A 12,345-nucleotide genomic window follows, 5' to 3' on the forward strand; every position below is an offset into this window, starting at 1 on the left:
TCTCTGCAGGGACCAAAGCCACCACCAACCTGCCATCCTCTCCTGCCGGGAGCGAGTGGGCCTGGCTAGAGCTGCGGTCAATCAGCCAGCCCCCGCCTACCCCTCTCCAATGAGGGGGGGTGGGCGAGGCTCGGCTTGATTGCTACCACACCCCGAGAGAAACCCCAGATACTAAGTTTTTTGGCGGGAAAATCTGGACACGCTTAAAAAGGGGATAGCCTTTGACCTTTTCAAGTCAAAAAGCGATAGGGGGTCCCCTTGCGGCCACAAACTGTAAGCAAAATCTCTCCGCCAAAAAACTCACCAACACCGGGGTTTTTCAGGGCCAAAGGGGTACAAAACTCTGCACAAGAAATCAAAGAACAAAATCAAGGTTCAATCAACCATTTATTGAGCGAAAATGGCATACAAAACAAAGCATTACAATACGTCGGATGCACAGGCTTCAAAGTGAAAATGAACAAGCATTTCAATTACAAAGTGTCAAAGCACGGCTACATTAATGCTAAATACTGTTACAAGTCAACAGAGTAAGAAAACATTTGCAAACAACTACAAGAAAAAACACAGAAACATACAGCACGTTACTGTTTCTCCGAGTTATTAGTCGAGGCAGCGACCGGAATGAAGACTGGAACTTCGTTGCATTTCCTGCAAAAAAACAGAAATCAGTATTAACTTTCGGTTACAAACAATCTCGAAATGATCCCAGATAGTTAGACCGAGCTTCTGTATTGACTGACACATTTAGAAAATAAAGCAATTACCCTGGTGCAACATAAAATGTTCCTATCCATGAAGTACTTATATTTAAAGTCTACATTTGAAGTGTGAATACGGGAGAGACAATAGTTAGTGTATCGATTAGAAACTACCACATTCGAAAGTGTTTCTTTCACTATTTCCTTTTCAGCATATTCTTTTTCTGAAACAGTTCAGTTAACACATAAGCAATTATGTTGACACACCTGAAGAAGGCTCCACGGCCGAAACGTTGTGTTCTCTTTCTTCTTTTTTTCAGCATGGAATAAACCTATTACTTGTTCCTTTGCAGCCTACGCATGCTGACGCAGCTACCCACCTGAGCAATTAATTAATATCTTTATAGGTTTCTATAAACAGCAGGCCTGCAGTGTTGTCGGGTCAAACCCATTTCTGCCGTGAAGAAATCTAGAATCGCCTAGTTGAGTCTGCTTTTGACAAAGTACATCACTTTTCCAACAACAGCAGTATACAGTGTACTTCAACACGAATAAAAGGGTTTATACTTACACAGATAATTCCAGCAGCTGAGCCAAGCGTGTCCTGCCCGAAGACACCAAACTGGAAACACAAGAACACAAGTATTTAAACGAGAACTTAAAGATAATTAAAACCAAGGTTTTTAGCAGCAAACGACGTTTTCACTAGGGCCGATAGAGCAGAATATATTTCAAAAAGATGCGTGTAGAGAAATGAATAAAATGATTATACTTACGTTTATACTTCCATGATTCAGTGCGACTCGTGTCCTGCCCGGACACTTAACTGAAAACACAAAAACAGCAGAATTTAGAATTTAACGACCACTGAAACTAAAAAAGTATTAGTTGCCAGATAATGTTTACTAGGAATATAAGAACATAATCACACAACATACTCTAGAAATGATTAAAAATCTTTAACGTTCTAGGTAGCCTATTTTCGGTTTTGGATAAATGCACAAGAGTTCACGAAAATTAAGATAAAGATACATACGTAAATTGACGTTTGCATTCTGCCAATACAGCAGTGGCTTTACTGCTACAACAGAGCTTTTCTTCGATGTAAAACGAATACACACGTCGTTTGTGTAACACAAGTGGCTTGAATTAAAAAATGCTATTTAGCTCCCAACGAAAATACGTGTTTTACCCTTTTTGCGAGGTATAAAGTACATATTTACATTGGTTAAATTTATATCTACATTAAAATAAGGGAAAAATAAAAAAAGAATCACAAAAGACGCGGAACAAACTCACTCAGCTCCGCTCTCTCCAGCAGAACCTGGCGCACAGGTGCGCGGGGCGTGGCCTGCGAGTGATGTCATGCAAGTGGGCGTGGCTACAGACTGACGGTGCAGGTTGCTTTTTTTCTTGGGTCACCTAGAAACGTTTATGATTTTATTTACTTTTATTATTTTATCCTTAAAAAATCGTCATTTTCGCTTCGCAACTTGATACTTGATAACACTGCCAACATGAAGAGAGGTCCGTACAATTTCATTTCAAACCTATTGTGTTTCCATGAGAAATGATACAATACTGTTGGTAGTGTAGTGTATTGTATATTATTTTTTTTATTTTAATTCCAGTGTATGAGTATATTATACACAGTTTATCCATCTGTTTTTAACTACAGTTCTGGGCTGTGGTGGGTGCCAGAGCCTATTCTGGCCAGCAACAGGCACAAGGCAGGTTACTCCCTGGAAGGGATGCTGGTGTATCGCAGGGCACACAGACACAGACATGCACACATCCACACCAGGGGCAGTTTTCCCAGGAGCCTATTAACCCACCAGCATGTCTTTGAACAGTGGGAGGAACCTTGAGCACCCAGACTAAACCCACATGAACATGAGGAGAACATACAAACTCCACACAGACAGCACCCCAGGTCTGGAACTGAACCCAGGGCCCCAGCGCTGCGAGGCAGCAATGCTAAACACTGCGCCACGGTGACACCCTGCGTAGTTTGTATAATAAATTGTCAAAAACCCGTAACAAATTAAAATGAAGAAGAATAGTGACTTTGCTGTACTAAAGGACACAATCTGAAATTAATAAAGCATGTGTTTTTTATATTCACTGTTCATCCAGTGCCTGGTTTATTTTTCTCTGCAGTTTCTTTTGTGATTATTAAAAACATCAGTTTCCCGGTAGTCCAATACTTCATATGATCCTTTGAAGTGAACAGGAAACACTTCTTTACCCACAGGGGTGAAGGAGAGTGGAACAAGCTGCCCAGCCATGGTGTTCCAGCTGATAACCTGGATTCTTTCAAGAAATGTCTGGATGAGATCCTTGATTAGTTCCTTAAAAAATAAACGGACTAGATAGGTCGAATAACCGTTTGAACGGCTAAAATGGTTCTTATGATCTCTGCAAGAGAGTGTGTATTATATTTCCACTTCTGGAAGGCAGAATGAATAAACTTTCTTCTGACTAGAATCCAGTGGCGGCAGCCCTGAACACATTTTTCAGATATTCTAGCATTAATACTAATTCTGACCCAACAACTAGCCATACATTCAGACCTCAATGTACACACAACGACACACAGCTCTGGTTTCTGTGTCAACAACACCACGAGGCTTAGGAATGAGCAAAATAAGGATTAGTACAGATAGACTGAGCTGTAAATGGTTCTAAACTGAAGTATGCTCACCGCACTGTCAATAGACACTTTTAAACCAGCCATACTGACTCTCCAGTAACAGGCCCAGGGTGCTTTTGATTCAGCTCACACCTAATTCCTTTCTTTATGATAGTCACATCTTAGATACTAGAATTTCTGAATGAGAGACATTCATAAAAGTGCAAGATAGTAAATATCTTGAAATAAATGGAAAGGGTTGGGTCTTCCCAGGGGCGAAACCAATAAATGTTACATGGAGTTCCAGAGCTGTGTCATCAGTCAGTTCGGGGGACTTGACTTGAATTGGCTCAGGGTAACTTTTCTTTAGAGGGATAACAAGAGGTAAGAACAGATCTAGGCCATTTCATCTGTCCTGCTCATTTGCATGTTTGTAGATCAGTTAATTTCAGCATTACTGAAGTGTTCAAGACTTTTTCTTCCCAAGTCTTCAAGAAGAACAATTTTACTCAATTAAGGATAAAAACAATTTCATTACTCGCCTTTTTTTTTTGCTGGCATTGCTGCTTCCTATGTTTTGGCATTTTTCTGTATGTACACATGTACTAGGTAACATACAGTACCATTTCTGTAACTGAAGAGCTTTAAGTTACTTTTAAAGTCTCCTTCACTTTCAAATTTTCAATTTCTAATTTGCCCACCCTATCAATCACAATTTAATTGAATCACTGCTTTCACACAGAGTAAGAAAGAATGCTTTTGTTTTGTTCCGATTTATTACAGAAATAAGGGCTTTAAATTAGAAAGCTGTACAAGTACAATCCTTGACCATTTGTCTGCTGAGTTGACAGGATATTTCATTTATCACACAGCTCAAGAACCTGGTTTGAAGCCAGTACTAGTGCTGCTATTTAAGAGGAGTCCTCATGCAATAGTGTGTGTTTGCTCTCTGCTCAGTGAGACAGCTGAGAAGAGGAGACTGAAGGATAACTCCAACCCAAAGGCGAGTGAGACTTGTGCATAAGCAAGAGAACCAAGGGGTTTTAATGACAGAACACAGCATGGTCCGTGTATAAAAACGTCCAGTTTGTTTCTCTGAAGGGAAAGGCAGCAGGTAGAAGGTGGGCATGCGGCTGGCAGGGCGGGTCAGGGGTCACCCGCGCTCGGCGATGCTGGTCATCACTGCGTGAGCGATCTGATTGATGGCGCCGAAGGTGGCGCTGTCTGGGAAGGCCTGCAGGAAATCTCTTCCTTCTTCTAAACTGGAGGTGAGCTGGGGATCCAGAGGGACACAGCCTGCGGCGAGAATGCAGAGATCCAGGATTTATAGTTCACTTCTTGGTTCATCTTTCTTCATGGAGCCAGAAATGATGAAAATCAGCAAAAGCAAGCCTTGTTAGGCCAACACTAATTTGGTTTGCAGTTTAATTACACTGATTACCATCACGTGACAATGTCAGCATGTACAGTATGTGAAAGCTTGTTGGCAGGCTTTCAGCTGGCAGACTTTTAGATCATTTGGATTGATCAGCTATATACAGTACAAAGAGTAATAGCAGAAGCACAGGAACGAATTGTAAATCAGCCCAGCCTCCTATCATTTATAATAATACCAGAAAAAAACCCCATAAAAGCTTAACTGTTATAAACAGCACAGATATCCTTTATATCTTAAACACCAAGACAACTCACCTAAAAATGGTGAATCTGTCAGCTTGGCCAGTTCCTCTCCACCCCCTTTGGAAAATATATTTGTGCATTCCTGAAACAAAACAGGGCAAGTCTGTAAACATCTGCTATAAGGCTAGACTGCAAACACTAGCAGAGAATTTCAAGTAGGTAGCTACTGTACGTCAGCAAGCATAGGCTGCAACGGAACAAGAAAAGGTTTATCCCACGTTAGAAAGAAAAGAGACGCAACATTTCGGCTGTGGAGCCTTCTTCAGGTGTCAAACACGTCCCTTCTTTTCAGCATGGAATAAATTCACTTGTTCACTAGTAGAGAATATCACATTTCATCGATTAGCATGTTGCAAGAGCAGGAATCCGGAAGGGTTATTGATATTTTCTTGATATTAAATTATGACCTATTTTTAAATGCAGTCAATAAACTTTATGAACTGAATGAAAAGCTGGTAACTCTGAGAGTAATTAAAACCTTTTATAGAAAACACACACTACAGATCAGAGACCCAGCAACAGATAATTAAAGGCTGTCCTGTATCACTGGTTAATCATTTCTATCCTAGAATCTCATGGTATTCAAGGAGACTTTCCACAGCCAGTCAAAGTTTTCTGCTGTGAGCAGAAGCACACAGACACCAGGGCCAACGCTGATTCCAGAAGGACTTGCGGAGAAACCAGTGGAAGTTCCATTTCACAGGGTTTCCAGCAGGCGGACACAGTGGACTTACCGAGCAATGCGGACAGACAAACCCACTCATATTCTCCACGATTCCCAGGACACGCAGGCCCGTCTTCTTGCAAAATGCGATCTCCCGCCTCACGTCTCCTGTGGAAACGGCCTGCAAGAAGAGGTAGAGACACATCTGGGATCCATCTCCAGCACGCTCTCTCTGCAGATCTGCTATTATGTTTGGCGAAATTAGTTTATTTAATCAACTAATGCCTGATCTCCATTCTGGAGTGTTCACTATCTTGTTCTTGGTTTAGTAACATTACACAAACTAACAGTTTTTCGGGCAGTGTGATATTATCTTAGTACCAGGCTATTCATTTTTATTTAAGAATCATAATATACAATTACTATTTAAGCAAGAATCTTATATTTCATATGTTAAAGCTTTTTTGACCATGTTTCCAAAATGAGGATGTTTGAGTCAAATCTAATTTTTTTTAGCTTTATTTTACGTATAGAGAGACAACGTATTGCTTTAAGAGGCAGCGCGATTTTATCTTTTATTATTTATGCAGATACAGCCTTATGCAATCAGGACCTTTGCCAGAATTTAAGACAGATCGGCTAAAAAAATTGAAAATTAAGCCTGTTTTTTTGGCGAATTTCTGACAATTCAATGAGTTTTGAGGCACAGTTCTCATCTACTTTCAGTCCTCAATAATTCTTTGTTATGGCTCATACTGTTGTTAGTCACCCAGCATGAAACACAGCCTTGAAAAGGTTCCTTAAAGGCTAGAATTCAGGAAAGCGGAAAATGCGGGCACTGTGTACTATTAACAGATCAGGGGATAATACATGGCATTAACACACTCTGCTGTGATAGTTCTGTTCAATAACCTTACAGTATCCTGGAAGGGAATCAGTCTGCTGTATAACTCATGTAACAGTGAACTCAGAGGTACGCACAAGGTGTATACTTTCATATGCATCCCATTAAGAACACAAAAGCCCTGGAGGAATAGAGACATCTTTAGATTTAATTCTAGAGGCAGATATCTATTGATAAGGGGGCAGCTCAGAGTAACAGGTTCTGGACTCTCAGCAGGAAGGGTGTGTGTTTTAGTTCCTCTTGCAGAATCACTGCTGTTGTACCCTTACAGGTGGTACTTGAGCCCAGTCGCGCCAGTCCAGTCCCTCTGTAAAAACAGGCAGCAGCATTGCTGGGGATCATCCTGAGATGAACTAGTGGGTGAAGACGTGTACTGTCGTTCCACTCCACGTTACAGAAAACTGCCTGAGCCAACAGCAGAGTAAGGACTTCATCTAGATGTGTGATTTAGAAGCCGACGCCAACACTCTCGAAGAAAGGCCCAGCAACTCCGGGGTTGCGAATGGACGAGCTGTGGCTTGGCACGACGAGGCTCTGTGTTTTGGCCCCTGACCTGGGGGGTGGTGACCAGGATGGCGCCGTCGACCCTGTGCTTCCGCAGGCTCTCCACCACGGCCAGGTGCTCGTCCGACGTGCCCGGAGGCGTGTCCACCAGCAGGTAGTCCAGTTCGCCCCAGGCCACGTCCGACACAAACTGGCCTATCAGAGCTGGTGAGCCGCAGGCAGGGCGGGACAGAAAACGACAGAGAGAGATGGGGTAGAAGTCAGCAAGATCGCTGGTGGGGATTGCAATGTAAAACAAGCCTCAGCTACTTCTATTTTTTTTTTCCATTTAATAACGCACATATCGGTAGCCAACATGGTCAACGACACATAAACAACTTACACCCTTGAGTCTGATTTAGGAAGTGCTTTCTCAGACATCTCCGAGACAGTTTACTTTGTGGTATACCAAAAGATAACTCAGCATTGAAGTGAATAATTTATCTGCGCTATTTTAATGAGTAAGAAGATCGGCGCGAAATATAGATTACCGGGGCTGACATACCTGTAGTTTATTTTACTTTTTAAAAGAGAAATCTGTTGTTCAGCAGCTCACTTACATATACATGCTACTTAGTAGTGGTGCAGTCAAAGCAATTCAGTTGTCACTCCAGACAAGTTTTGAGTGCGGGTTAGGAGTCCGATCTGTGCATAAGTACATATGCCACCAGTCTGAGAAAAGGCATGACTACATAGCAAGATTAACTCTGGAATTTTTTTAAAGCAACCAAAAATTGCCAGAAAACATCCTCCTACTTTCAAATATTTGGCTCACGCCACTGGACTGCAGTCGGGTCGATTTCGATTTCATTTTGAGTGAAGGCCAGCACCTTATGGACAATCCCTCACCCCGAGCTTCCTGCACAGCCCCAGGGCTGTAATCACAGCGCTCCGGATTCCATGTCCTTTCTTTCTGCACGCATACTCGTGGAACTGCTCATGAACTTTATAAATGTTTTCGGCACTCTTCAGAAGAACTGCATTGAGGAACAGGAGCCGCCCAGATAACCACAGACCTGCTTTGTGCTCAAGTTTCCTCCTGGCTCCTGAGTTTACCTGTTTTCTTGGGGCCCCTCCAAATCACGGCGTCATCCGGGTTTTCCAGAAGGAACCCGATGGACATGAGGGCCAGGCTCTTGTGCGCGTCGGTGTAGACCGGCACCCATCCCGCGTCGCACTGGTGCACCTCCTGCCGGCCCACACTCAGCATGCGGGGGATACTGGGGCCACAGAGGTCGACATCGAGGATCCCCACCTGAGGAGAGCGGCGCAGAGGGCCATCACATCACGGGCGCCACTCGGACACCACCCAGCGGACGAGCGTTCAGCCACCAGGCTTACGTCAGCGACACAGCGCCGCAGATCGGCTGCTTCGTCGGTTCCAAGAGTGTCATTTTAAACCCCCCTCGCTGGCCTTCTCCGTTTGATTTTACTCCACTGGGAACACCCGGTTGGGCCCACCCTCGCTCGCTGGCTAAGGGATGTGATGTACTTTCTCCACCTTGAAAAAATGAGGTTTTCCCTCTGTGGCTGAACTGCAAAACTTAATTCTGCCTGGCAGCCCCCTTTAAACTTCTCCCAGAGCTTGCAGCTCGACCCAGACATATGAAAGACCTTGAAGACTGTGGCTCACTTCTTCTGTACTTTCACTACCTTTTTTTCCTTTTTCTCTTTTCCCTTCAGCATTTCTCTTCCACATCTCTGGTTTCCTTTTCTCTACGCCTCGATTCCTGATTTTATACTGTTGTTGGATTTACACAGTTTGTTTAGGCACCAAGTCTGTCATGCCAAGGTGATTGTTCAACATTTGTTCATTATTATATACGGTACTGTGTAATATTCTGTTTCTCCCCCTAAAAACCAATAAACTGAACATAAACCCCTCCCTGAGATCTCCACCTCAATGTGCTTTGTGCTGCCACACCGTCCTTCTGCATATTCAAATTTGACCATTTAATACATTTAACATCTCGTCAAAATATCACAACAAAGCCGCGGTATCACTGGCATATTAACAGTACATTTACAACACTAGTTGGCCTCTTTAAAGAACTGTATCAGGGGAGGTTTGCTTTACTTACAAGAGGAAGCAAGAGGAATAAAGACAGTAGACAACGAGTGCACCCACAGCAGGTGTTCTAGCAGTTCTGTACATTAGGAAAGCACCGTGCACACAGGTGGCAATACACTATTCCTCTTCATCCCATCTGGATGTTAAGTCGGTTTCAGTTTCGGGACCAATTTCAAAACAGGTGCCCTCCTCCCGATTGTGACCTCAAGCCCGCTGGCACCAGGGAAATTGCTGTTTAAGACGTGAAGGGCGAGCTTGGTCCACTGCTATTAAATCACCACATCCCAGTACACTTCACAGCCCTGATATCTGGGCAAACCCTAATAATCTGCAGCTTCCAAACGCAAGGAACCACAAGAGAACACCAGTGTGTTTTATGCATCTCCCACCCCATGGCTACACACTCATGGGTCTCAGAATGCTTTTGCAGGCATTCATTCCTCACCTTCTTGCCAGCCTGCCGGAGTGCCAGGGCCAGTTCTGTGGTCAGAGTGCTCTTGCCCACTCCTCCTTTGCCCGAGAGCACCAGGACCACGTGCCGAACCTGCGCCAGGTTCCCTTTCTCTGTGGAGAATCAAGGAGAGTACATTCCGGACAAGATGAGAGAAGCAAGAGAGAAACCATGGCCAAAATTCAGCAGCAGATGGCAGCACAAACAAAGAATTATATCCATCCATCCATTTTCTAACCCCTTCATCCAATACAGGGTTTTGGGGGGAGCCAGAGGCTATCCCAGCAAGCAATGGGCTTGACACTTCCTGGAGTGTATCGCAGGGCACACACAGACACACACTCACACCAGGACCAATTCTCCCAGAAGCCGATTAACTGAAGGATTGGAATTCTGGAAGAATAGCGTTTTCTCTTTGTTACACAATATTACTGGCTTTAAGATATGTATTAGTTGGCTATTTTCTTTGTCCACTGAACTCTATGCTGCTTTGTGTCCCCCTCTGTGACCCTTATCTTTTTCTCTCGGTAAGGGGAATGTTTTCTGCTACAGATGACTGTTTGAAGAAGATGGACAAAAAGGAGAGATAAGAGGGGCAGCAGCTGCCTATAAGCGCAAAATATCAAGAGAACCACCTGGAGCAAAAGGCTTAAAGTTCAGTTTAGATGTCGTGGAGAAATAGATACAATGGATAGCGCAGGTGTAGCTGTTGTTTAAAGAAGCAAACATTATAAAGCCTGAGGGTTTAGAACATTCTTGTTTGACATGACACCTTAAAAAAGATGCAATGTAGTTCAAAGAGGACTATTCTAATTTATTTGGCTGACAATTTTATTCAAAGCAACTTAAAAAAGCACCCATGCATTCAGCTGGATATTTTACTACATCATTCCAGGTGACGTCCTGTATAGCAATCCCGTTATCGGGACTGGGACCCACAACCTTCACAATGGCCACTGTTCCCGCAAGCACACAAATTAACCCCATATTTAATAAATGTATCGCCCTCGGTGTACAGTTCATTCTGTTCAGGTTCGCGACAAGTTCCTGAAAGCGTCATGGGATCAGAAATCAACATCCGAGTGAAAGGTCTCCTCGCAGCCACTTGTAAACCCGGAATGAAAACGCTTCTCTATAAATCAACCCACGCCGGGTTGATCGCCGGATGGGATTGTCAGAAGACAGGAAGTAGGAAGAATGTTAAAAAAAGTACATCGGTGCTTGCTCCACCGAGGTGGAAAGCGAGTACTGCCGTCCACCCAACCCACGATACAACAGGAGGATGTATCCGAGACTTGCGCTCTAAAGCTATTTAGCAACAGAGAAACTTGAAAATCTGGGTTCTCAAAAGTGATCAATCATACCTACCCTGTCTAAAACTGTGACCACAAATTTAAGCTTCCCAGGGTGAGGGAGGTAGTTTCTAAACCCAAAAGCGTCTTTGATGGAGATTAGATTAGATGGAACTATTATTATTATCGTTATTGTTTCCAACGCAGCAGGGCTGATGAAATTTCTTGTTTCGCACGGTTTTTTTTTACTGGGCGAGAAACTGACTTCCACAACTAGGTCTGACCAAATAAAATATAACAATTATCATCCATTCATCAAGCCCAACAGTGTACTGTGGTCCGATTTTTTTTTGTGCATATCAGCGGTTCGTAACAAGCACTAGCTAAGGATATTACAAAAGCTGAGCATACGAGCCAGTTTAGCAACAATGCGGATAATGTTTTACACTGTTCTCAAGTCTGAGATACATACCCTCTTCTGAATCCATGCTGACACTTAATTCGCCTGACTTCCTGATGTCCGACGAAAGCGAAAAGGTGTGACGTTATCGGAATTACAGCGCTATTGTCCAATCCTAAAAGGCACAGTTTCTTATTCCCGCCCCCTTTCACTCTACGCCAATTAAAACCCGATCTCTTTGGAAGAGGCAGGCATGACGTAATTAACAAATAAGCTCTGTATCCAATGAAAAGCCGGACCATTTTATAGTTATGCCATGCATATTCTTATATAAATTGTAAACAAGCCTTGTTAAATTGCTACAATAGTATATTTTGAAACCACTGTCAAAATGAGATAACGATTTAATAATAACACCTCAATTTTGGGGCAACGTATTTTAAGTTATATAAGCTGGTACCGGTACCGATCCCATTATTATGGTAAAATTACATTAAAGATAAAACATTACATACACATGTCTGGAGGTGCAAAGCCCGCTATTACACCTATCTGAGTGATATTACGGTATATTCGAACTCCTGTATGTTACGTTTTTGTATTTCCACATATTATGGAATATAAGAATTCCATATAAATACAGCAAGGCTAATTTTATGACCACAGCGCAGGGCAACAGGTATTTAATAAATGCAGTGTGGCACAAATTGTTACCGCGGTTGGAAACTGATCTGGATTGTGTAGGGACTTTCCAGGACTGTTTCAGCATTCCTCAGAATCTCAGTCCTGTTAATGAAAATGCCGCATCGCACTTGACCTACAACGAAGACACCCCACATAATCGCCCCGCTCTCTTGTAAGACATTGGGGCTCTAAGAGCCTGTGAACACGCCGGAGCCAACATGGCGAACAGATTTGCAGTTGCACCCGGATTGGTTTTCCCTGCCTGCGCCTTTCGCCATTGATAGAAAGCCCCAGCCAGTCTCAAGCGCACGCATGTGATTTGA

At 43.2% G+C, this 12,345-nt stretch overlaps 1 protein-coding gene across 1 annotated transcript; it reads right to left on the reverse strand.

Moving 5' to 3' along the window:
* Window positions 1-4,354: 4,354 nt before the first annotated feature.
* On the reverse strand, window positions 4,355-11,518 carry nubp2 (nucleotide binding protein 2 (MinD homolog, E. coli)). The gene is made up of 7 exons (XM_006637025.3): window positions 11,411-11,518; window positions 9,641-9,759; window positions 8,181-8,379; window positions 7,135-7,289; window positions 5,748-5,858; window positions 5,026-5,095; window positions 4,355-4,629 (listed from the first exon to the last, which is right to left on the reverse strand). Exons 1-7 carry the CDS (start codon window positions 11,424-11,426, stop codon window positions 4,487-4,489), a joined length of 813 nt encoding a protein of 270 aa, XP_006637088.2. The 5' UTR covers window positions 11,427-11,518; the 3' UTR covers window positions 4,355-4,486.
* Between the last annotated feature and the right edge of the window lie 827 nt (window positions 11,519-12,345).

The sequence above is a fragment of the Lepisosteus oculatus genome, chromosome 19 (assembly GCF_040954835.1).
Source record: "Lepisosteus oculatus isolate fLepOcu1 chromosome 19, fLepOcu1.hap2, whole genome shotgun sequence".
Lineage (NCBI taxonomy): Eukaryota > Metazoa > Chordata > Actinopteri > Semionotiformes > Lepisosteidae > Lepisosteus > Lepisosteus oculatus.

Bases quoted from the DNA above. Each gene is read 5' to 3' on its own strand.
- nubp2 (XM_006637025.3), bottom strand. The intron at 7,290-8,180 runs GTAAACTCAGGA...GCGGCTCACCAG, and splicing joins GAGGGGCCCCAAGAAAACAG to CTCTGATAGGCCAGTTTGTG. The intron at 4,630-5,025 runs GTGAGTTGTCTT...TTCTCGCCGCAG, and splicing joins GACAGATTCACCATTTTTAG to GCTGTGTCCCTCTGGATCCC.